Raw genomic sequence first — 27,732 nt, 5'->3', positions numbered from 1 at the left:
CAGGTACTGGTTCCACAGATACGGAGGTTGTTGTTTAACAACACATACTGAAGTACCTTTTTGTAAGACATATTTCAGTCATAGTGACTATTCAGTCTTAATGTACAATAAAGGATAACAGATTTAAGATCAGCTAAGAGTTATGAAAACATGCAGACAAGGAATTTATTACATTGACCATTAATGACATCAGTTTATTTAAGCTAGGTGTATTTAAGTTACTTCATAACTAAAGTCAATCCATATTTTCCCCAGATTTTCAGACAAGATTTAGTCACCTTCATGGAATACCAGCAAGAAACATCAAAAAAGCTACAGGAACCCCCACCACAATGGTAGGTTGGTTCTTATAATTTACAGTGGACTGCATTTTTATTAAATTATAGGATCTTTAAAGTATCAACTGTATGACACAATGTGAGTTTTGACAGTATTTAGTATAGCCTAGGGAAGCTTTATATACAGAAGTTATTTTCTTATCTTTGAATTATGGAAATATTCCTTATATCTCTTAGACCCATATAATTGTTGTGCAGTTTGGAAATAGATTTAAGGACTTTTTATTTCACAGCTTCTATACTGCAAGAACACCTAACGTGTTAGGTTCATTTGAAAGATCCAGGATCTTTGCATTATTTAATAAATTGGTTCAGGTCCAAGCTATTTGGCTGACCACATCCCCTTGCATGAACCTGCCCAGGCCCTGAGATGTTCAGGAGAGGCCCTTCTCTAGGTCCCATCTCCATCTCAAGCTCGGTTGGTGGGAATGAGAGATAGGGCCTTCTTGGTTTGATTCTGGAACTCCCTGCCCAGGGTGGCCAGAATGACCCCTTCACTGTTGTCCTTCCAATGGCAGGCTATCTGATGCACTTTATCCATCCCTCAGTTGAGAATAACTTCATCGTCTATCCCATCCCAAGTCTTGCACTTAACGCAGCACTTTATCTGTCTACCTCACCCATGAGGTTTATAATTTTAACTCCTCATACTCTGGCCCAGTTCGCCCTCGTTTAATTCTTGTCTGGTTTTTTTTATAGTGTTTTATTATGTTACTGTTACTATTTGACTGTTTTTATTATGTTACTGTGTTAGTATTTTTACCTTTTGATGATGCATATCATGTATGTATTTTACTTTGCTTTATTGTAATTGCTTGGGCTTGGCCTCTGTTAGCCTCCCTGAGTCCCTTGGTACAAAAATAAAGTTGTTGTTGTTGTTGTTATTATTATTAAACCTTATTCAGACAGGCATTTAAAGAAGAAGATTTTTTAAGATCAGGGGATGCTGTGATTTTTAGTTTGAATATGTTTTAATGGATTTTAACTGAATTTTTAATACTGTTATGTTTAATTCTGTTTTAATGTTTGCATATTTGTATATTTTAAATTGTGGTCATACTTTTAATGTAAGCCACTTTGAGTCTCCTTTGGGAGAGATAAAGCTGGAGTATAACTAAACATAATAATAATCATCATCACCATTGTGAAGACTTGATGTGTTGACAGGGATGGAATCTTTTTGGATCCCACCTCTGCCACCAAATTGCGAAGGATTCAACTTCTACCTCTATGTATCCTACTTTTCAATGTTGTCGCTGCCACCACCTTTGAAAGATGCTTCGCTCAAATAATAAGCAACATTTGAAGAAACAGTAACTGGTTTATTTATAGCACAAAGCTTGATGGTTGCAAGAATGTTATATCTTAAGTTGAACGATGTTACTTCTGTACAGTAAGTGTTGCAAGACTTCTCAATAGTTTCACTGAGCTTAGTATGGTATCAACTTTATATTACTTGTTTCTTTCAGTTAGGAATACTGTCCTTCTTGAACTTAGTTGATCTGTACCCGATCAAACTTGGACTGGGGAGTTTAACTGGTTAACCCTAGTCTTCCTTGACTTAGGGATGTAGCCTCAGCTCTTTAGTTATCCCTACTAAGAGCTCAGCAACTTTAATTTTAGCCCTTCTCCGCTAAAACTCTCTAGCTGCTCAACTTCCTCCCACAATCTCTTCTCTCGATCACACTCCTTTCTCACTGAACAGAACCAACTGCTCTGCTCAACCGACAAACTCCAACTGCCCAATTCCAACTGCTAAATTTTGAATTCTAAGGCTTCCACCAGCAAGGTGAAGCCACGCCCCTTTTCCTGGCCATGCCTTAGAGGCTCCCAGCTTCTGTATAAGAATAGCTGAAATATATAACCTTAAACAGTCAACCTAAACATAGCAATCATGAATAAAACACAATGATCATGACATCTTTACAACCATCATCATCATCATCATCATCTAAAAGGGTTCTTGGGGCAGCAGTCTGAAAAGCATTAAGATGGAATTTTTAAAAAAATCTTTGTTCTGAAGCAGGATTTTTGAGTTAAATAATCTACTTTTAAACCTTTGCCTATGAACTTTGCCTTGGAGGTAATGAATCAGATGAATGGTATCTTCTTGCTGGTTTCACATCTCCCTATTTTTATTTTTGGTTCACTGCTTGCTTGAGCATATCTGGGATTTGTAGCCCATTTTCTAGCCTTATTGCAATCTCAGTCTGGTATTTTATAGAAGCTATTACAACTGATAGGTTAACTTCATGGTATTGATGATACATGGCGAAACCATGCTAAAAACTGCCCCACTAAATTGTAAAAAGGTGATTAAATTTCAATTGATGGTGATATACTGTATCTGTATATATATAGGACAAGAGCCAAGAATTGTTTTCTGGTGTGGTATCTCCCTAGTAGAAGCCCTGTCTTTCTTCCACAAAATACATATTGGATGTTATAAAATTGAACTGTAGAAATATTTTGAAATGTTAAATAATTCATAGAAGGGTGGATATGTTTCGTAGCCTTATATTTTCAGAAATCGCTTGCTACTGTTTCAAAAATTAAATATTTCTGATTCAGTTTATAAATACCCATTTTAAGGAAGTGATATGTCTTTGTGATTTTTCTCTGCACATTTTGTAGTACAAAATATTTACATGGATAATTTTTTTTTATATCAAATGCATGTTTGCAGAAGGCAACAAATCAAATAGTATTACCCTGTTTCCCCAAAAATAAGACAAGGTCTTATATTTATTTTTGCTCCCAAAGATGCACTAGGTCTTATTTTCAGGGGGCGTTTTATTTTTCCATGAAGAAGAGCTCACATTTATTGTTGAACAACAAAATTAACATTTATTATATACTGTAAAGTAGTTGTCATCACAAACCAGCATAACCAGACAAACTGTGAATCCTATCAAGAATTTCTTGTTACTACCATTATTTACATGTACAACAATCTATGGCACCTCTTGCAGTTTAGGTTTCACAAGGTTTCCACGCTGATTCTTGTTTCAATGTAGTCATGAATGATGAATAATAATAATAATAATAATAATAATAATAATAATAATAATATAGAATAATATAATGATATAAAATATATTAATGGGATAATATAATAGGATATAATAATAACACAATATGATAATGTGGTATTAATAGGAAAATATAATATTGGAATATAATAATAACAGAATATTATAATAATATGCTGTGGCGCAGACGGGAGAGCAAGCCAGTGCAATTAACTGCAATGAATCACTGACCAGGAGGTCATAAGTTCGAGGCCCGCTCGGTGCTATGTTGTTTGTCTTTGTCCTATGTTAAAAGGCATTGAATGTTTGCCTATATGTGTAATGTGATCCGCTCTGAGTCCCCTTCGGGGTGAGAAGGGCGGAATATAAATGCTGTAAATTAATTAATTAATTAATAGGAAAATATAAAATGGAATATTATAATAATAATAACAGAACAATAATAATAATATAATGATATAATAATAATAGAAAAATATAATATAATGATATAAAATATATTAATAGGATAATATAATAATGGGATATAGTAATAATAACATAATATGATGATAATAATATGGTAATAGAATAATAGTATAAAATAATAAGTTTCATGGCATAGGAATAAGAATGGGAGGAGAATCCCAATGCGTCCTGTTCCTTTAAGAAGCAGAAGGAGCAGAGTGGGAAGGGTGTTCAAGCCCTCCTCCTCCTTCCTTCCTACCTTCCCTCGCCCTGGCACCAGGGGCCAATCAGAAGCCTCTGGGACGAAGATAGTGTGGCCAGGATGGAGCTGTGTCTCGGAAGGAAGAAACAGCAGAGCAGCAGCAGTGAGGGAAGGTTCTTCAAGCCTCGTATATGCATTGGCGGCTGGGGGACAGGCGGGAGGCAAGGCCAGCCAGGGAGGCACAGTAAGCACTTTCTCTCCCTCCCTTCAGTGCATATGAATGCTGCTTCTGCCCTGCAGCTATGCTCCCCAGTGGAACTCTGCTGTAACCTGGAAGGTCCCCTTCTTAGTTGCTAGGTCTTACTTTCAGGGGAGGCCTTATATTTGGCAATCCCCCCCAAACCCCTACTAAGTCTTATTTTTTGGGCAGGTCTTATTTTAGGGGAAACACAGTATATACTCTTTCTTGCCTCTCAGGGGCTGTCATTTTGTGTGGAAGAGGAAAAGTACATTTTATTTTGGTCACTATACATACTTGCTTTACTGGCAGCCTGAAAGTCTATCCTACCTACCTATTCTCAGTAACCCTTTTGAGTATGGATACATACTCTAAGTTATCTATCAACAACACATATCTATTAGGAAGTTTCAAAGGAAGCTTTATGATGCTGAAACAAAATAAAGATACTATGCATACGTTATCTGATAATGAGAAAAGGGGAGTGCCTGTTGCAAATGTGATCTTAGAAAGATTAATTTAATGAACTCATTAAACAGAACTGAGATGATTCCCTGTGAAGAGAAGAATGGGAAGAGAGAAACTTTCTGATGAGATATTACCTGCATGTAGTGCTAGGTCATAAACTCTGTGTTCTTTGCACCCACAGACATGATTGCATAGTTCTGTATAGCTTGTATTTTTATATCCCGAGTTGTATTTCCCAGAAATGTGTTAACTATGTATAATGAACTAACTATATGAAACTCTGAAGCAATAAATACTGAACGTCCCCAAATAAACTTCTCTGGCCATGGTAGAATTCAATGTTGGCAGTTCACTGTTTGTAACTAAGTTGTTAAACATAAATTAATATTGCTACTGTTTGTAAAAATAATTACTCCTACTTTGTTTTTGTTACTCTTTGTTTTTAACAAATTAACAAATGCAAACATATCAGTAATTCACAATACAGTGTCCCCTCACTTTTTGCAGGGGTTAGGTTCCAGGCCTGCCCGCGAAAAGTGGAAAACTGATATAGCGGCACTGTATTTATTTCAATAAATATAGCCCCCTCCCTCCCTCTTTTCCTCTTTAAACATACTATTCTGTCTTCCTTGTTGTTCCTGGGACGATGAGGTGCAGACAGGGCCTACTGACGCTGCCTGCAGGCAGCTGAGGAGGAAGCACTGGCCGGGTCACGTGACTCAAACTGGGCCCTTTTGTGCCTGCAAAGGGAGGGTGGACCAGATGGAGAAATCCGCAATACAGCGAATCCGCAGAACCCGTGGATTAGTGAGGGAGCACTGTATAATGAAGCTTAGCATTAAAGAAAAACGGTTTACAGCCATTTAAAATAACAGCAGAAGGTATTTAAACAAAAGGCAATCCTCTATATATTTGTATGTGTGCATGCCTTCAAGTGACTTGTCGATTAATGCAACTTTGTGAATTTCATAGGGTTTTCTTAGGCAAGGACTACTCAGAGATGGCTTTTCCAGCTCCTCTGAAATACCTCCTACAAGTACCTAATATTCGCTGGCAATCCCCATCTAACTATTAACTAGGACTTGACCCAGTTCAGCTTCCAAATTTACATGGAATTTGGTGCCCTTTACTCTGAAATAAATCCCATTGCATTCAGAAAGAATTGCTCTATATTAAGAAATACTGGACTGGAGCTATAGTCAGTCTCCTTAAATTAAATTGTTTTTATTGACATTCTGAAAGCACGTAATAAAGAAGCCAGGTCTGCTTCTCATGAAGGAATGTTCAAGATGCTAAGCACCTAATAGCCTCTACATGAGACACATGTTCTCAAGAGACATGCCTTTCATTAGCTGTTCTGAAGAAGGATCTGGTGGCATTACACCAGCAAATCGGTGCTTCACAACCTCTGATATGTTTGATGTGAAAGGTTGATGCTCTATATCCATTCTAGCTCTGTTGGCCCAAGGTTGCCTGACTGACATTATTAAATGGTAGTGACATGAACACACAGACTATAGTGTTCACATTGCCACAAGTTAATAAAATGGGGCATGATGATCAATGGTTGATTGAAATCATAGAATTGGGGCCCGTGGATCTCAAGGGACCAGTGAACTTCAATAACATATGAAATGAACTGGACATTCAAAAAGCATTTTTATGTGATTGTTTCTGCATAGCATTCATATTGTTGAAATGTGTTATACTAGAAGAGGAAGAATATTAGTTGTTCCACAGGAAGGTAGTTAGGAATTCTATATCCCTGAAGTACATAGGTTTTTGTCCCAGAAAATGATAGCTGTAACTGTTTACAATTTTGGATGCATTAAAAAAAAAAACAAATCCAAGCAAGCAACACTTAAAAATCTTTGAAGCACAGTAACTAGGACATTACTTGTGACTGAAGAACAGGGTAGAATGCCCTACAGAATATTGGATACAGCTTTAGAAAATTCTGAGAATAACTTACTACCTAAGAGATTCATATGAGTAGTCTTATGGTTAAGAGGAAATTGTCCAGTTTTAAAACCTCAGCCCACAGTCTTTGCATGTAGACATACTGGTGTGCATAAGGGTCTGTATATTTTTACTTACTAAATACTCCATTTAGCTCTAACTTCATTAATAACCTGTTAAGAGAAAGGGTGAGATAAATTCAAATTAAACTGGTAATATTGTCAAGCTTGATTATGCATGAACCCAGTTTAGCAAGGATCACTGAGTGCATATTCAAGAGTGGTGGATATAGAGCAGGCCTGGGCAAACTTCAGCCCTCTATGTGTTTTGGGAGTTGAAGTCCAAAACATCTGAAGAGCCAAAGTTTGCCCATGCTATAGAGTTTTCCCACACAATTCAGTGTTTTGTGCATGTAGCATCTTGCAGCAGGGTATTAAAACACAGAAGGATCTGTGCCTTTCTAATGTTATTGTGTCTGTTATGAGTTTTAAAGGATGTACAATACTTTTATGTGAATAATTAAACATTTCTGGTCTAGGAGTGTATATCTCACTTCCTGTTCATAGATGTCAAAAGCCTATATGTTAGACTTGTGCATTCTTTAAAAAAATAGATTCTACTGTGGTTCATGCTAAAACGGATTCTTTTTTTCAGAAACCCCTTTTGGATTTGATGGATTTGTACTCTTCAAAGGGAAACAAAACACTAAATATTTCTAATCCTGCATTATTTACCGCATGGGTGGTTAAAATGCTACTTTAAGTCTCATAAAATTTAGAGGAAGAAATCTGCCAACTGTAGCAGGAATTAGATTTAGGAAGAGAGGTACAGAGTCAAAATATTGCTACAGAATTAAATGTCAAAAATCTTCTTTAATAGTAGATATATAGTTCACAGTGTCTGGTTATGATTAATACATTTAATCTAAATCACTGAAAGTTGCTCTCTCCTTTTCCATAAAATACAATAGGACACAAATCAGTTTTAGTGTAGGTGGATAACAATTGGAAAATAATGCATCTTCCCGCCCAATAAATTGTCAGTTATACCTTTTAACTAAAATCAATTCATCTTTTGAAAATTTATTGCAATTTCTAATAATAAATCTTCTCAAATGTTTATTCATTTGCTGCTTGATACATTTGTGCCACTTCTGCTATGGTCTAATGTTTTTTTTCTTTTGATTCATTGTAAATTAGAAAATCTATTTTCAGTCAGTTTTCAAGTTAAGAAGTTAAAATCTATAACCCAACCATTTTCCCTTTTGTGTCCTTTGCACATTTTAATACCCTTGAACTGTGATATAATCCACCGCATTATTTATCATAAGGTGATTAAAAGACTTTTCCTTGTAACCTGTTGAAAAAGATGATAAAGCAACTAGTTGAAATGGTACAGACAGATTTTTTTCTCACAGTGTCTGATTACACAAGGCAAATGAAACGAGTATACTAGATGAACCTCTAGTATACTAGACTTATACTAAATGCAGATATGTGTGCTTTGATTAGTTGAATATGGGTAAAAAGTCATGTTTTTCACCTTTTGGACTAAAACAAGTGTATTTTATAGTGGGTCACAACAATAGTGTCATAAATAACCACTACATTTTCTACCTTTTAATTCCCAAGGTTTCAGCTGCTTCCTAAATGAGGAACTGAAGACAAAACTATTTGAATAGTAGCAATGTAAATTATTGGTTTGTGTAAAATTACTGAACCTTTGAAAAACTGATTTCTTCATTGTTCAGATAAACAGCAGCAAATCGTGGAATATACTGTACTGGCTGGTCAGATGGCTAGAGAGGTGAGAATGATGTGATTAAATCCATACATAACATAGTTCAATCTACAAGTTGTGCACATTACAGAAATGTTACCTTATTAGAAAAGTTTCTCCAAACAGAAAACTAGCACAGTACAGAAAATATCTATCCCACTTTCTATTTTCTATTCAAAGCAGGATTTAAAAATATGACATTTTAGACCTGCAGACATTCTAATCTGCAGTAATAAAGTCTATTGGTCTTAGAATTCTCCCTAGGCTTGTTTTGCTGCTAGAACAGATCCAGTTGTAGTATAAGATCAAGATAAGACTTGTAGATTCAGTGATTAGCAATTTCGGTAATTACTACCAATTAGACAAGTAATGTAATACCTAATCATGTTGTGTTTCTATTATAGTTATCAAAATGTTGACAGACTAAGTGAATGTTAGAAAACATTTCAAAGACAACTGGGGGGTGAGGGGGGAGATGACATAATAAATATAGTAGATCAAGTTGAAGTTGTGACATATTGGCAAATCTGTTCAGCTGATAACATCTTGGGTGCTAAAATGATTGATTTCAGAGGTAAAGAAATCATTTGCATGGAAGCATTAGAATTCATTAATTTCACTAATTACATAGTGAAGAAAACATCTGTTTTCTTCACTAAAGAGCAGACATTAATTACAGGTCTTACCTGTTCATCTAAAAATAGTTGCAATATGTTCAGTTTTCTCACTCTAAACTGTTGATTTTCAGAGGAAGTCTTGTGCCATTATGGAGTTGGCAAGACCTCATTAATAAAGCAATTTTCAAATAAAAGTATGTTAACCAAAAGAAAATGATAGTGATAGTTTCCCAGGAGATTTTCAGATTTTTTTTTCAGACCAGTCATCACAATTTCAGACCAGTCACCACCATTTCATTGTTTTAGAATGGCAAATATACTAAGCTTTATGTACTCCTACAAGCATAGGGAAAAGTCCTGCACTGTAGATCATCTTCCAGGAAAAAAACAAAAACAAACACTGACAACAGGTGATGAAGATGGACAAAACCATATTGTTAGCAACCCCTAAGAAGGAAGTTTCATTAGAAAACAAAAGGGAAGCCAATTTTATGTTAAGGTAATGTGCTTCTTTCTGAGTATGCCCAGGTAGCATGTACTGAGAATTAAATGTGAGCTGAATATGCTTGTAGCAAGGTGTGCTTATTTAGTTGTTGTGTCCTGACAGGTTAGAAGTACTCCTAGTTATTTTGTCAGCCATGTCAAGCATTGTTAGCTAGAATAGGTTGCTTAAAGCTAGAAAGGAAATTCTAGTAGAATTTCACTGAAGTTTCAAAACAACAGTTTTTGAACAGAAAGAAGTTTTAAACATTGTATGAACTTTATTAGGTGGTATTTTCTGGCATAAAAGGGTTTTTGAGAACTGGAACAGCTACAAAACTAGCTCAACTGTGACACCCCTTCTCCCCCCGTAGCTGATATAGTACTGTGGCTGAGAACCCGTAATCCCCAATACTAATTTCATCTGAACCGTGAAGTCATTAAGCGAACTTACTTACAGCTACTGACTTTTCAGCTTCCTGTCTATAATATGAAGGCAAAATAATGTACTATTATACTGTTGCTGTTTTGAATATCCTGAGACTTGTAGGTAAAAAAACAATAAGATAACAGTATGTACACATTCAGTATTGATATTCCAATATTTGGAATAATTCTGTTTGTTAGAACTATATGTCATCTCCATGTGTTTATTCTCCATTTGTAGAATAAATTTAAGTCAACTGGAAAATATTTTATGCTTCAAAATAAATACAACATGTCATGCATTGAAAGAATTCAGTGAAGTATTTGTCTGATCTGTGCACAACAGTTTTAAAAGTAGTTGAGGTTAGGTATGTCAATTTATTTCTGTGCATTACTAGGAGAACTGAAAGTGGTCACTGTTTCTGTTGACAAATATGTAGCCCAAAGGTGTCAAATGGCCTTGACTTTCAGAAAACAGATCACTCCGGTAGAGTGACAGAGTCAGTGTATTGTTTTGCTAAGTTAATCAAGTCAGACAAAAGCTCAGGCACAGTAGTAGTTCAGAGAAGCTCTGTTGGCACAAGCCTAATTAAAGACAACTCCTAAAGCGTTCATTTATTTCTCTTGCAAAATACTGAAACAACTGAAGTACCTACAGCTTTGGAGAGGAGGGACATTATGACCTCACTTAACCTCCCTAGTATATCTGAGAGGATTCATCTTGGCAGGTCCATCTCTGAGGAAGAGATTATTGTAGCCTTTAATGGTTTGTCTCTTGGCAAAATGCCTAGTAGAGATTCACTTGGAGCCAATTTGTTAAAGCTTTTTATGCACCCCCCTTAGAACAGAAGTCTTTTAAGTGACTAATTTTGGAGAATTGATATGTGTTACGTTGGGAGTATCTGCTCATTCTCCTTGTTGAAGAATGTGAGGATTCAGTGTTCTTTTTTATATAATATCTTTATTAGAGATTTTATATATAAGAAATAAAAGAAAAAGGACTATATATTAGTAAAAGATAATATTTTCATATCGAAAGTGGGAGAACACGTTGTTATTAGAAAAGTGGGGGGGGAGTAAGAGAGAGAGGGGAAAAAAACTGTAGACTTCCATTACCCTTTAACTGGTTCTTAGAAAAAAGAAAATTCTGAAGATCGGTCAAATCCATATCCCCTTCGTCCTCATCAGTTAGTAAGATTGTATTAGTTCAGCAGATAGGATCAAGTTTCATTTGTTTTAAATAGTCCTTTACCAGGTCCCAATTAGTTTCTTTAAATACTTGCTATTCTTAATTTTGCCTGAGTATTTAAGAATATTATTTTTTATAAAGGACAATCTTTTGCTTGCTTTACTATAATATAGATTCAGTAAAGAAAGCTTTCCACCTGCTATATGTGAATTTGATTGTTTTTGAATATTTCTACTTTTTGTAGTTCAGAAGTGTATGGTACAGTTGTCTTTGGAACTTTTCTTACCCTGATTCATGTTCTCCTCTCCTTCATGCTCAAGGTGGATTAGAGGATATTAAGTGAGATCATGCTGACTTTCATTTTGTAAGTAACAATTCAGTGTATCCAGTTCTCTTTGTCTTGGGCAATTTAACCATTAAGTAATATATATAAATCCAGGAAAAAAACCCATAAGTGCCTGTGTCTAATACTGTGGCAAAGCCTCTTTTGGTGTGGCAGAGAAGTGGCTGTGCTGCATTTTAATAAGTAAATTTCCTGCTAATGGAACAATAGTGATGTTTTCTTTCAGATTACAACCAGTTTAGTAACAGAATTCTGAGGTTTCTTTTGCTGATACTCTTCTACCCCATATCATATAGCACAATACCACCAAATAGGAGGATGTTGTCTCTGAGTTTTCCTACTCATCTTGGATTTTGGTTTGGCAGTCATTATAAAAACATTTAATGTGAAATAACCTTTGAAGACAGTAGGAGAGTAGTGGTGAACTCATCCATTTTCCTTCAGAGGTGCATGAACAACTTCTGATACTTCATAATACAATGATTTCTAGTAACTTCCCAAGCAGCATTATTGACTATGATATTATGTACCTTCTAGTCAGTTCTACATTAGGACAGCTCTATGAATGAAAGACCTCCACATGATAGTTACTGATAACAAAATATCTATAATGAAGTTATGCATTACATAAGAAAGGCAACTTAATACACCACCTCAACCTGGAATGCAGTCTTGACTACAGTTTGGTGGCCTAGGTGCTATTAACTCTTCGGGAATTTATTTATTTATTTATTTACAGTATTTATATTCCGCCCTTCTCACCCCGAAGGGGACTCAGGGCGGATCACATTATAACACACATAGGGCAAACATTCAATGCCCATAAACACATCAAACAGAGACTGAGAGACACACGCAGAGGCAAGTTAACCTTCTTCTGAGGGGATGTTCGATTCTGGCCACAGGGGGGAGAAGCTGCTTCATCATCCACACTGACGGCACTTCCTCATTCCAGGTCGTAAATTAGTTAATCTTGCCTCCCCACTTTATAAGTGGTACCTTATCTCTTACTTGATAGATACAACTATCTTTCGGGTTGCTAGGTCAGCAACGAGCAGGGGCTATTTTTTATTTTTTATTGACGGGTGCTCACCCCGCCACGGGCTGGCCTCGAACTCATGACCTCATGGTCAGAGTGATTTAAGGCAGCTGCTCAACAGCTGCGCCACAGCTTAAAGCTGCGCAGCTTTAAGCTAAGTCTCTATAGGAGTGCAGTTTATTATTTTATAGTGATTTCAGAAATTCAACCCAGTTGTTCAGTGAGACTAGACAAATCAAAGGATTTTACATGCTTATTTGCATTATATGCATCTCAAGTTCTTATGGTATCTCAATAATAAATCCCAAGAAGCATACATTTTTGATTATTTATTTTTGTTAAAAGCATAGATTTACTGCTATAGTTTGAGCATTCTTAAATTAAAATATATCACTCACTCTGAATGTATTGATTTATTCATCCTGGCATCAATATTAAGTCAAGTGACTTTCTCAATAAGATAAAAAAGATCTGGCAGAGCAGGCTACATTAAATTGATTTTTTTAAATTTATACTTGTGCTTGTTGCCCTGAGATGAAGCATTTTTACTTTTTTTGCCCTTTACAGTTGTGGGTATTTGAGTTTTGCAGTGTTCCCTAGACTAAGGACAAATATGTCATTTTCCATATATGAAACAAAAATAGTGACCTGTCAAATAACTGACTGCAACTCTCCAACAGTTTAAGCAGAACTCCAATTATGCAATCCAAGGAAGTTCACTGGGTTGAGCAGCAGCTCTAACACAGATGGCATTACAGTCTTAGTGAAGCTGTGATGCATAAGGACATCTTGTGGTTTTATGACCACATCACATACCTTATCAGATCCAAGAGCCATTGCCACTTTCTAGCCTCTCCCAGCATCTGTAGTTTGACCTGGGCAGAGAATGTGATGTGTTGGTGGTGTGACAAGGCAGAATAGGAAAGGCTGTAGATCCACTGAATCCACCATCATCACACTTGTTTACGCCCCCCTCCAAGTAAGCTGGGTGTTTACTTTGGCAAAGGCACCAAGCAAAAGCCTCAAGCTTTATGCACCTCTGAGGCCACCACTACAGTGACAAACAACAGACTGGGTAAATGCTGCTCTGGTTTCCCTTCACCACTGAGTGTAAGAAAACCAGAATGACAGCACTATCACACAGTGGAGCTGGTTCCCTTTTGAAACTGTCTCAGGCACATATCCCTGATATGTGGGGCTGCTCCAGAACTTTGGGGAAGCTTTGGTGCATTCCTCGACTTAGCTTAATGCAAGGCACAATCATGTTAAGCTGGTGTCCCCACAAAGGAGATGAGATGGCTCCAGCATCATGTTTGGAAGAAGTCAGCAATGCCATCAGCCAACAAAAAAAACAACAAAGTCAGCGGACCTGATGGGATCCCTGCTGAAATCTTCAAAGAGGGTGGACCTGAGCTGATACAACAACTCCACCAGCTCATTGAAAAGGTGTGGGTGACCGAGAAAATTCCAGCAGACTTCAAGAATGGCACCATCATCACCCTTTTCAAGAAAGGGGATAGAACAGACTACGGGAACTATTGCGGTATCTCCCTTCTAGCCTCCGCTGGGAAAATCCTCGCAAGAATCCTTGCAAACCACCTTCTTCCTGTCTCAGAAGACACCCTCTCAGAATCCCAGAATGGCTCCAGAGGAACAGTGGGCATGATCTTAACTGCTCGACAGCTCCAAGAAAAATGCAGGGAACAAAATCAACCCCTGTACATGGCAGACTGGAAGCCAAAACCAAGGTCACCACAACATCTATTATAGAACTCCAATATGCCAATGACAACATAGTCTGTGCACATTCAGAAGAAGGCCTACAATCCACTCTAAACACCTTCGCAGAAGCATAAGAGAAGCTCAGCCTCTCACTGAACATTGAGAAAACCAAAGTGCTCTTCCAACAGGCACCAGCTAACCCCTCTGCAATGCCAGAAATACAGCTTAATGGTGTAACACTAGAAAATGTTGACCATTTCCGCTACCTTGGCAGCCACCTCTCCACAAAGGTCAACATTGACACTGAAATACAATACCGCCTGAGCTCTGCGAGTGCAGCATTCTTCCGAATGAAGCAGAGAGTATTTGATGATCGGGACATCCTTAGAGATACCAAGGTGCTTGTTTATAAAGCCATTGTCCTCCCAACCCTGCTCTATGCCTGCAAAACGTGGACAGTCTACAGATATCACACTCAACTCCTGGAGCGTTTCCATCAGCACTACCTCAGAAAAATTCTGCAAATCTCTTGGGAAGACAGGCGGATGAATGCGAGCATGCTGGAAGAAGCAAAGACCACCAGCATTGAAGCGATGTTCCTACGCCATCAACTCCGCTGGACTGGCCATGTTGTCCGAATGCCCGATCACCGTCTCCCAAAGCAGCTACTCTACTCCCAACTCAAGAATGAGAAACGTAATGTTGGTGGGCAGGAAAAGAGATTTAAAGATGGGCTTAAAGCCAACCTTAAAAACTGTGGCATAGACACTGAGAACTGCGAAGCCCTGGCCCTTGAGCGCTCTAATTGGAGGTCGGCTGTGACCAGCAGTGCTGCGGAGTTCGAAGAGGCACGAATGGAGGGCTTAAGGGCGAAACGTGCCAAGAGGAAGGCCCGTCAAGCCAACCCTGACCGGGACCGCCTTCCACCTGGAAACCGATGTCCTCACTGCAGGAGAACATGCAGATCAAGAATAGGTCTCTTCAGCCATCTACGGATCCATCCCCAAGACAACAGAAACGGAGGGATCGCCGAAGTAAGTAAGCATCATGTAACAGCCATGGGGTTTTATCACCTGCTTAGGGTTATTTATTTATTTATTTATTTATTTATTTTTATCCTGCTTTTCTCCCATAGCAGGACTCAAAGTGGCAAACAACAAAACAAAGACAGATTGTATAACATAAAATACAGTCATAAACCCTGACATATGTAAAATTAACCATTTTGTCACACTGAAATGCCCATCTGTATATTTCCCTAGTTCATAGAGCAGATTTGAAAATGAGGGTCCAATCTGTTTTGAATTGGTGGCATTCTCCTTAAAATAGAGATTCTCCTTTAAACAGAGATTCTTCTGGATTCTTCTTGTATTTGACTGTAGTGGCTCCCATGCCTTTGCTATGCTGTAATTGATGTACCAACTCTCATTGCAGGAGATTGAAGATCTGGTTCATCTAGCCTATGCCCAAATTAAATCGAATTTATATTTCAATTTTTCAATGACTTATTGAATAGCACTGGACCATATAGTAGAGAAAAATCTTTTAGGTTTTCTGTGTCAAACTGTTAAGGCCTGTATCCAAGTTTAGTTACAGTGAGAGTAGATCTACTGAATCAATTAAACTTATACAGTACATCATTGATCCCCACTGAGCTAGTTGGTCTACTCTACATGAGAACTAATAACTGGATTCAGGCTGAAGGATTATTTAGTAGTTACCTGGCTCTAGTAATTGTATATTACTAGGGAAGTTTTAAAAAGCCTTTTCTGGCTACTTTTAGAGTTTGAAAAGGGAGAAATAAAAGAGGTGGGAAAGGGGAGGAGAAAAGTTGTTTTTAGGGGGGCTTTGCTTGCATTTCTTCCTTGGGCAAATACATGCCCCAAAGTTTGTAAATAATATATAGATTTCCCCCCTAAAAATACATTAATTTTATATATGAATTTCCCCTCACATGTTTGCAAGTCTCTGCAAGTCCTATATAGATATAATTATCTATATAGAGAGATGTCTAGATAGATATTAATATAGATATAGGGCTTGCAAATATACACACAGATGTCTAGAAAGATGTAAACATAGATAAATGGGGCTTGCAAATATTGCAGGAGGAAAATGCACATATATAGAGAGAGGATTTGCAAAGGTTTTAGGGGGAAAATGCAAATGTGAAATTAGTATATATAATTATAGAGCTATATCTAGCTCTGCATTGTTTATATAGGCATTGAATGTTTGCCTGTTACTATGTTGGAAGCCGGCCTGAGTCCCCATGGGGAGATAGATAGAGCGGGATACAAAGGAAGTCGTTGTTGTTGTTATTGTTGTTGTTGATGATGATGATTATAAAGTTATTGTTGATACCATATTGTTTTTGTTGACCCTACTTTTACACTTACAGAGTTAGCTTACTGTTTTTCTTTGAAATACAGTAAATATTCAAAAACATTTACCACACTGATGCCTCAATTAATGTAATTTTATTGGTATCTATTTTTATTTTGAAATTTACCAGTAGCTGCTGCATTTCCCACCCTCAGCTTATACTCGAGTCAATAAGCTTTCCCTGTTTTTTGTATTAAAATTAGGTGCCTCGGCTTATATTTGGATCGGCTTATACTTGAGTATATATATGGTAGTTGTCTGCTTTGCAGTTAAAGTATACCGATATTGAAGGGTGCTTTCCAAATGTATTAACTCTGTATTCGAGATATTTATGTATCTAATGGATAGTCATGTCACTATTCACTACTTTAGTTTCCCACCTGCAATATGGCCTCCTGTACAGTAAGGAAAATGTACTCTGTCGTATTTGTAGTACTCTACAGAATGAAAGAATAAATGGTATGTTGTTCTGTGGTACAATCCTTTCCCGTCAAACACAGTAGATTAAGTTGCATGTATTGTGCTTGTGCAACTGAAGGGCCAAGTGAATTAAATGAGACCTCCTTCTGAGTAGACATGTACAGACTTGCACTACTCAGACCTGTAATGAGGATTGTTAAATTGTTCATCTTTTTTGTCATCTTGTCAATCAGCTTAATGATAATAATGATAAGCATATGTGTATTATTTCTGGTTTCATAGTATAGTACAAAGTTGAAGAGCTTCTGATTGGTCTTTAAATTTTCTGTGAAGATGATCAAGCATTAACAATGATACTGGTCAGACACTCAGTTCCTCACTTTCTGAATCAGTATTTGGTATTCCCAAATGATGGATAGCATGGCACATTTCCTCTTTAGCCTTCTCTTTATTTCTTCTTAATGCTTATACTGTATCATGGTTTAACAAAAAAACCAGTTAGATGCTATCTCCAAAAAAGCAAATATCTGTTTAATAATCAATTATTTAAAGTGAGTCCATATTTACAATCCAGGGAGTAAATCTACACAGTTCTCCTTTTCAAATATAACAACTAATTTAAACTAGGGTGTAAACACTACAATAGTATAGGGTGAGAAAGAGTGTTCAATTTTAATTGTTCTTGGCTGCTAGACCTGTTAAACAAGCCACAAATTAAGCATCCAAGCTGATCCAACATCTGCTTGTTTGATAAAGGAATAGATAATTATTTGGGTACATGGCTACCATATAAATTAGATATGGTATTTTCCTTCCCAATCTTTTTTTTTTAAAATTCCCTTCATTTTGAAAGTGTTAAAATATTTTTGGCAATTCTTGCCTTTTATTTCATCACCTTTATTTTAAAAAGTCATAGGTTGGAGTTCTCCTTGTGGCATTTGCTGTTCCATTTAGAATTTGTGATATGGCCTCTGTGAGCACAATGGCTGATGTTTGCATTCTGATTGTTCATTAATAAGGCTCTATTTTATTAGTATTTCTGTTTGTTTGTTTGTTTTGAAAAATATATCCTATACTCAGATCCAGAGAGTGCTTTGAAAGAGACCCAACTGAGACCAAACATTTTAAACCTCCTTTGGTAGTATTGCAAGTAGTGCAAAAGTTTACCGATTAAAATTATTTGTGTGGCTCTCCAGTATTCCTTATGACACCCCTATCCAGGAATGCAGATTTGACTCCACGGAGATTGATTTCTCATTGTAAATGACTTTGAAATATACATGTTTTATCAGTAAGAATCCGTGTTTTACTACCAGAGTAAACTTCAGTAAGACTGTAGTCTAGATCCTCTGCTTCACCAGTCCAACCACAAGGAGGTCTTTGGACACTTTTGATTCCCTTTTTGCTTCATCACATTCTTGATGTTTGGACTAAACTGTGACTGACTTTAACTGTACGCTGTTGAAATAGGTCGATACCACCTATGTCATGATATTGGTTTGTTGTACTAACAGCAAAGGTAAGCCATAGTTTGTATAGAGTTCAGAAAGCATGCTGAACTACAGTCTGAAGCAGCAACTTCCATTTGCAATGAATTGAGGAATGAAGGAAGGAATACAAGAGCTTGAGGCTTCCAGTTGTTTGTGTTTGCCACACCGAACTGTTACATCTAGATGCATGATGCATTGAGGGATGTTTCCATTAATAAAAGGTGGCCCATGCTATTTATAAAGAAGGAGGAAGATAGCCAGTATGGACAACAGCCATACATTCTGAATTGTTTCTTGATTATAGATGCTCTTCTGTTTTACACTCTTGTGTTTAGAAGGTTTAAAAATCAAAATGATTTCACAAAGCTGGTATATTGACCACAGGGGTAAATTAGACCTGTGCACCGGACTATGCCCCCCCCCCCCTTCTTGAGAACAATTTTGACCAAATTACATGTATGTGTGAAACATAATTAGCTTTGTATTGGTTCTCTTTAAAGTGGGAATAATGCTGATTGCTTGATTTCTGACTTAATATATCCAATAAATAAACAACATTAATATCGCTTTGTCTTAATATTACAGTCCATCCTCTTTAATGCAAACTCTATTCACCAATATCAGGTTCATGTCCCCCAGACATCTGTTAACTCAATTGAAAGAAATCCCCTGATTATTTTTTTAAAGGTAATTATTTAAAATTATTCAGGGTCCCCCATGGCGTTGAGATAATTGTGGCTGAACTGTGTTGCTGAGTTAATAGCATAATAATATTCTCTCAGTGCACTTCAGTAAGTGGTAGTTTTTATTCTTTCAGCTAATCTCACAATTTCCTCTGACTGAAGAACTAATATAAATACTTCCTTCTTCTTTAAGATATTCCAAGATTCATAATGTTATATTATGTACTGGACAGTCTTTTCTTTTCCCTTCCAACTTTATGCAACAAAAGCATGGCAACATTGCTAGCAGTGTAGTCAGTCATCTGTTTAATCCTTATCCCCTTCGCATTGTCAATACCCATCTAATTCCACTTTAACAACAGTAATTGGCTGATGGAGTAGCAGATATAGATTTGTTTTCCTGATGACTCCTTGACTTTTTTCCTCTAGTAATACTAATAGAATTCCAAATCCTTACTGGTGTGATCATGTCATGAGTAGGTCAACAGTCATGTCAAGGTCCTATTGGAAACTTCATAGCCGACATCTTAATTTAGACTTAGCTATCTCCTCCCCCCTTCTATGTGCAATTGTAAGCAATTCTTTCAAGTCTCTCAGTCATTCCATTATAATAGAATTCATTTAATTCAAAAGGAATTAGTTCATGATGTGAATGTATTTGGATCACTGCAGTTCAATAAAAATAAATCTTGGCGCATCTATTCTGAATTCCTTATATCTTTCAACCTGGATGGTAGAATTGTTTATCTACATATTTCTTCCTGTAAAAATTGTCTTATCTTCAGCATTTGTTTTTTTTTAACTTTTTGCCTGGTAGGACGGCTACTACTTATCACATGCCATCAAATTATTTGTCAGAGGATCCTTTGACACCTGCTTAAGTGCTGATTGAGTTCTCATCAAACCTCTGTCAATCAATGCAAAAATTTACTCACTTGAGGTTTCTGCTCTAGGTACTCTAATCCACCAATCACTTCTGGACTGTCCTCTCCTGTTATTCTATTCTTGCTTGCTCATATTTGGAGACAATCTAAATGTTTACTCAGAGCGCAGTCCCATTGATTCCATGTGGTTTACTTGCAAGTAATAATGCCTAAACTTGCAAATTTAGCTGCCTGTATGGTATATTGCTTACATCTGCTGTATTTGGATATCCTTGTTACTAAAGTAAGTTTTTGTCAAACAGAATCAGTCTATGGTTTCTCATTTAAGTTCTACTGTGCAGCACAGTTTTTGTTCCTGAGTTATAAATGTCATTTCCTAATGACATTTTGCAGCACATTTTGCTATAGTTTTTAAATGAATATTAGGCTTATGCATTCCAGCTAAACCTCGATTTGCTTCTGCTTCTGCCAGTAGACCCTCATATCAGTTTTTGCATGACTCCCAGAAATGGATGGGTATCCGGATAGCCATTTTCGGTCCATAGCCGAAAAAACTTATGAGGCTCCCCTTTTCATTTCGGGCACCCTTTCCATTTTTCCATCAAGGGAGGATGGAACAGGGTTAAGAAAGCACCCTTTCTGGGTGATTCTCCCAAGCCCCCCACCCACACGTCCCCAACTCCCAGTCAGTCTCACTAAATCAAAAGATCCAGGAAAATAAAGGACAAAAATAGATTAAACTGTGGTGCCGAATAGGGGAGGAGGAGCCAAGATCGGCTGCCACGTGGTTCCATTTCAGATGGGAAATCCGTGACGGCTGGCCCCTTGTTGTTACTAGCACCCGAACAAACTGAATGAGCCAGATTGACCAAAGGAAACGGCTAAATACAGATCCGGGCTCAAGCCTAATGAATATTTCGTCAAGTCTCAATGAAGTCAACTTAGTGACAGCCACAAAAATGAAATTTCTGGAGTACAACAACTATTTCCACAAAACGAAACAGGCCTCACAACTGGCAACCTTTAGATGCCAAACAACAATTATAAAACAACTAGCTTTGCCTGGCCACGCGTTGCTGTGGCTTATGAGAATCCTTTGTTGGCCAGGTGGAGTAGCAGTGAATAGCCTTGCAGTCTCAAAGCCTGGCCGTTTTCTGGAGTAGCTGGAGCTTTTTGTTGTATGAACGTAGAGGCATGGATGAGGGGTTGTGCTGCCAAGTTTAGTGTTTCTGGGATGTGTAGTTTTGTTGTTTTGTCCTAGGCTGAAATTTCATTACCCTTTTATATATATAGATTACAGTTAAAAAAAATTGTTAAAATATCAATTATAAAATCATCCATTTAAAATTACACAAGTTTAAAGTCATAATCCAAGGTCTGTCCATTGGCAGTCACATAAATCATTCTCATTATTACCAATGCATCATTCTAAGTCCCCTTTATGACTGTGGGGGAAGGCTTGTTTGCTGTTTCAGGGTGGATGCAATTCATTTAGAGTATTTATGTTTTTTTAATGAGGAACTTGGGTCAAAACCTGGGGCTTCCTTGAGGTTGGGTGGGTGGAGGAATGAGCCATGTTGGACTCTCCCAACAGTCATTCACTTTCCACCTCTGATGTAACATAAGAGAAGCCCTGCTAAGCCAAACCAGAGATCCATCTAGACCAACATTACATCCTATCAGTTGCAAACAGTGGTCTTTGCCTATCATCTAGATGTGAATGCCCGTAGTCCTGTTTTCCTAATGTTTACTCGCAAATTGTATGCTCCTGATACTAGAGGAATTGTACCATTGATAATTTTATCCTCCAGGTATTTGTCTTCTCCTTTTTCAAAGATGTACAATTTGTTATCTGTCCCTGTAGGTAATTAGTGCTTTCCAGGGTGTTAGCCCTTTCTGGGAAAAACATTAAAATTAAAACAATTAAGAATTAACCTTCTTTTAGCAAAGAAACTGAGAAAGGATGCTTCAGTTCCTCTGGGTTGATGTTCTTGTTTCTCTTGTTCAAAAGTAAACAACATAGGCTGTTCTAGGTTATAAACTTAAGGGTATTTTTACTAAAAACTTTGCCTTGCCACCCTCATTCTTCCCCCAAAGTAAAAGTTAAATATAATAATGCTTTTTACCTCCATTTTATTTCTGAGTTCTGGTTAAAAGAACGTTATAAAAGTCAGATGATAAAAATTCAGTAATATAGTATTACCATGTAAAAAACAAAACAATCAGAAAACAGGTAAGGGATGTATATTGATTCATTTTCCTAGTCTGTACAGTGTCCCTCCGCTACTTCGCATTTCACTTTTTGCGGACTCACTGTTTCGCGGGTTTTCTCAGATGCGGGCCCCTGCTGAGGGGTGCAGCCTGGCATGTCCTCCTTAACTGCCCGCAGGTACTTGCGCCTCAAAAACCACCGGGTTGGGGCCTCTTTCCTCCCCCGTCCTGGCTGGATCCCTGACGGCCTCATTCTAGACGGCATCACCTCATACGGCGCTGTGAATGCTGCCAACGCTCTGCATTGTAACCTATTTCACATGCATTTGGGTTTGCAACTCCCACAATTCCTTACCTTCTTTTCTCTCTCCCTGAAAGGCCTCTCCTTTCCGCCGCCATTAAGCCACTCCCTTTCCCGCCCTTCTTCCGGAAGTGAGCTCAGAGGGTCATGTCTCGCTCAGCTCCTCCGTCTCTCTAGGAAGCGGAAGCATCCCCTGCCCCCCCCCCCCCCCCGCTCGCTGTGCTTCTGCCCAGCTCTAACATGGCAGGGACGCGTGAAGCAGCGGTGGGTCGCGCAGAGTGGTGGCGCCCCACCTCCCAAGTTCATGCACAAAGCCCTCCGCAGCTTGATGGCCACGGCTTAATACAGTACGTAATGTACATTAAAAGAGGGAGGGAGGCTATACAGTATTTATTAAAATAAATATAGAATGCCTACTTTGCGGATTTTCACTAATCATGGGTGGTCCGAGAAGAAAACACCTGCGATATGTGAGGGAACGCTGTACACTAAATTTTTCATGTTTTCTAACTATTAGGCCAGTAATTATTTTTAATCACACTTTGTTGTGTTATAGTTAACAGACATAGTGGATTGGTACCAAAAAGACATCTACTGATTTTGACACTGAGAATTAATTATGGAATAAAAGACAGATCTTTGCTCAGGCTAGAATTAGCCTAGCAGTTCAAACTGCAAGCAGTCACCTTGGAATCACATAACAGGAAGTGACACCCTTTCTTTGACTATAGGCTAGATAGATCTTTTGCAGTTGAGTTAGACTGATCAGCTTTTTGTCTATTGTATTTGTTGTTCTATTTAATTAATTTGGTAAATAGTTGTTGCTTTCCTTTGACATTTCCTCAGAGTTCATGTGTGTTAAATAATGCAAGAAGAATAACTAGGTTTATTTTTCCTCTTCTAAAGGGGATGAGATGGTTATCAGAGGTTATTCATTCTAAGTGGAAAAGGGTGACATTCAACACAGTCTTTAAATATAGAGAAGTTTTAGTGTTGTCAGTGTCTTTAATTAGCTTTTGCATGAGTCTCTGTCATAAACTGCTGGCTCTGAGTTTTGTTGCTGCTGCTTTCCAGGTACCCCCAATTATATGTAAGCATCTAATGCACCTAGGCTTATTTTGTAGTGACAAAGGCTTCTTCAAATAACTCATATTGACTAATACAGAGATTCCTTCTGTTAGTAGTCTAATGTTGAAGACACAAAGAACTATTGGAGGGTAAGGAGAGGGCATCTTTTGAATAATCTTCCAGCATGATGTGAATGAAGATTGAACTTCCAATGGGACAAAAGACTTCTTTTGGCTAATATTCTGAAGTTTTTATATTATTATTTGAGATTACACTAAGCACACACTACTTTATTTTCATTGTGTGTGTGTTTTTTTCTTCTTCAAATTTCGGTGTCTGAATACACATCATAAAAACGATCTACAGGATTATTAAATTTATTAAATAGATTAATAGGGGGTATCACAGTTTTAATTGTGGCATTTTGTGATACTATTGGTTTGAATTCTGTATATCTAGCCACTTGTGTTTGTGATATGCTCTTGTTAAATTAAATGCCATACTTTCTCCTAGTAGGACTTTGATTCCCTCGTAATATTGAAAGCTGTTATTGTACCAGAAGAGGAGGTGTTAGAATGATCAAATTACTTCAAAATGTGATGATCTTACACTGTTCCTATAATGCTTTTATTTTTATTCTGCTTAGAGCTGAACTCTCCTCATTGGAGTAAACCTTTCCGTGTCCTGACAGTATTAAGAAAATTGACACAGCTCTGAACTGTTCAGCTTTCTTATTTTAACTAACTCCAAGCAACCTTGTTCATTCCTGCTGACATCACATAACTGGACAGAAGATAACTCCTTCTGTTTCATCCTCCTTTCTCTATAAAGGATTCAGCGTTATCCATAAGGAACCCTTCTTTTAGTCTCTTAATCTTAGTTTGTGTGTTCAGCATTAGCCTGCTAATAACAAGATTTCACATTGAAACATGACTGCTGTGATTACCTCACTCTTAACTCTGTCGATTTCTTTACATTTTCTGCTGCTATATTCTTTGTTATTTTCTGAACCACTGATGGTTTTAAGAGCTGCTGATCCTGCAGAACCTACTTCTCTTCAAGTGCAGTATTGAGCTAATTCTCATACTATTTATATTAAGAGAAAAAGCCTTGCTCATAAACATTGCTACAGCTAAGTTTAGGATGCTTCACTTCGGCAGAAAAAATGGAAATCAAAGATACAGAATGGGGGACGCCTGGCTTGACAGCAGTGTGTGCGAAAAAGACCTTGGAGTCCTTGTGGACAACAAGTTAAACATGAGCCAACAATGTGATGCGGCTGCTAAAAAAGCCAATGAGATTCTGGCCTGCATCAATAGGGGAATAGCGTCTAGATCCAGGGAAGTTATCCTCTATTCTGCCTTGGTCAGACCACACCTGGAATACTGTGTCCAATTTTGGGCACCACAGTTGAAGGGAGATGTTGACAAGCTGGAAAGCGTCCAGAGGAGGGCGACTAAAATGATTAAGGGTCTGGAGAACAAGCCCTATGAGGAGCGGCTTAAAGAGCTGGGCATGTTTAGCCTGCAGAAGAGAAGGCTGAGAGGAGACATGATAGTCATGTACAAATACGTGAAGGGAAGTCATAGGGAGGAGGGAGGGAGCTTGTTTTCTGCTGCCCTGCAGACTAGGACAAGGAACAATGGCTTCAAACTACAGGAAAGGAGATTCCACCTGAACATGAGGAAGAACTTCCTCACAGTGAGAGCTGTTCGACAGTGGAACTCTCTCCCCCGGGCCGTGGTGGAGGCTCCTTCTTTGGAGGCTTTTAAGCAGAGGCTGGATGGCCATCTGTCGGGGGTGCTTTGAATGCGATTTCCTGCTTCTTGGCAGGGGGTTGGACTGGATGGCCCATGTGGTCTCTTCCAACTCTACTATTCTATGATTCTATGATCACCTGTTAATATTTCCCTCCCAAATGTATTTTCCGCCAAATGTCCTCTAGGGGGCATAGGGAACATTTAGACATGTTTTGAGCCCCTTGGTCCATGTTAGGCCCAGAAAATGCATTTTATTAAAACAGGAGTAAATTGGAAGTGGTCCTGGGATTTTTTAAGCCCTTTCCTCATCCAAAATGACCCAAGGAGCTAGTCACACAGTGAAAATGCCCTCCACAGCTCATGGAGGACATTTGGAAGCAGAAATTGGTTTTTTTGCAGGGAAGTGGGATATCAGCCTAAAGGTTTCGGGCGGGGGGGGGGGGGGAATAATGCCGACTACTAATTTTCCATAGTTATTCACCCTGATCTAGTTGGAAAGAAATTAACAGTCCTATATTACCTATGGTTTAACAGTGCCTAAACATTCATGGAAACCAAGATTTCTTTGTAAGTTAGGATTTAAAGTGGAAATCTGGTTGCCTATAATTATGTTTAGTGTTGCTATACATGTTAAATAAAGCCCCTGAGGCAACCAGAAGAAGGGACGGTTTTGTTTGCATTGAAGAAGGGATGATGGAAGAAGAGGGGCTTTGGAAGGTTGATTTGCAGCAAGTTAGCATTGCATCAGAAGAACATGCTCATACACCTTATTAAACATAGGAATCTGTTGGTTTTACTGGCAATTTAACCTACTACATGCATTTTATCATTATTAATAAAATGACAATTTGGTTTTCAGTGAAATGAAATGAATGCAAAGTGCAACACATTTCTGTATTCATTAAATTACAAAGCACTTGTTCTTTTCTTATTTGGCTGTAAACCAAAGCACCATTTTTCATTACAATTGAAGAAAAAGAGCCTTAAAATCAGATTTATATTGGCATGCTCAAAGTTACTGGAATAGACACATAGTGATTTGGTGACGTAATGCTGAAGTCAAAATGGAGTATTTTGCTGTGCTGAAGAAAAGTAATGGAAACATTCACTGGAGTAAGACAAATGGTGTTAAATGAGAAAACACACCATGAATTGCAAATGGAGCTGAGTTAATTTGTTGCTACAGTAGTGTTGCCCTACTGTTAAATGAAGGCTGTGTAATTATCTTGCTGGCAGAGATAATGTCAAAACCTCATTTCTCCTTACATGCCTCGTTTTTACATGAGGGCTAATTGAGCTGCAAGGTGACAACTGATTATATATGGCTATCATTGGGGTCCTCTTGCTCAATTTGCAAATAACGTTATCTTTCTTTAGAGATTATTTTTATATCACTTGTCAAATTAGAGGCGGTAAACTTTTGGTGCTCTTTTTAGTATATTTTCTACTGTCATCAATACCTTGGAAGAAGCAGAAATTATGTAAGTATTTAAGATTCACCTGTTTGTCCTGCCTTTCTCAAATATGCATAAGCAGGCCAATAATAGCATATTCTGGGTTTGTTAATGTCAACTGGAGCTAGTCGTCTCCTCCATTAACATTAGATTTCTTCCAGGGCAATGTTCATACTTAGACCATTTGGTGCACAGGAGAGGGAAAAAGAAAGGCAAGCACACACGGGGGGGGGGGGGGGGGGGAGAGGAAAGAAGGCACACTAGAGAGGGAAAGAGAAAGGCAAGTGCACGCAAGAGGGGAAGAGGAAAGACTCTCACCCAAGTATAAGCCGAGGGGAGTTTTTTTTTTTTCAGTCATAAAAGAGGGCTGAAAAACACAGATTATACTCAAGTATATACAGTAAATTAGTCTTCCATAGTTCGGAGTAAGAACTAAGGGTAGCTCTAGTGCATTAAGGTAGTCTACATTGTTAAGAAGTCTTGGGAGGTTTCCAATCCCATTTCATTCATGCAAATGGAGTATTCCTTATCTGAAATGCTTTTGGTGTTTTGGGATTTCACATTATTTCAGATTTTGGAATTTCTATATATGCGTATACGGTATGTACATAGTCTGATATGGCATCCAAGTCTACACAAGAAACGCATTTATTTTTCATATAACATCTTATACACATAACCTGATGGTAGTTTGTACAATATGCTTAATAATATTTAACAAAGTTTGCATACATGAAACAATCAAACGGAAAAAGAGTTTCTTGTCTCAGACATCTATGTCAGCAATTTTGGATTTT

The 27,732-nt window shown here is 37.8% G+C and overlaps 1 protein-coding gene across 1 annotated transcript in view; it reads left to right on the top strand.

Moving 5' to 3' along the window:
• Nucleotides 1-27,732, top strand: part of gpatch2 (G-patch domain containing 2) — a 149,547-nt gene that overhangs the window by 24,043 nt on the left and 97,772 nt on the right. Inside the window, exon 5 of the mRNA XM_008125857.3 lies at nt 256-335. Within this exon, the coding sequence (XP_008124064.2) occupies nt 256-335 (80 nt within the window). The remainder of the gene's footprint in view (nt 1-255; nt 336-27,732) is intronic.

The sequence above is a fragment of the Anolis carolinensis genome, chromosome 1, assembly GCF_035594765.1.
Source record: "Anolis carolinensis isolate JA03-04 chromosome 1, rAnoCar3.1.pri, whole genome shotgun sequence".
Lineage (NCBI taxonomy): Eukaryota > Metazoa > Chordata > Lepidosauria > Squamata > Dactyloidae > Anolis > Anolis carolinensis.
The sequence above is the reverse complement of the archived record's forward strand: the minus strand, read 5'-3'. Positions and strand labels throughout refer to the sequence as shown.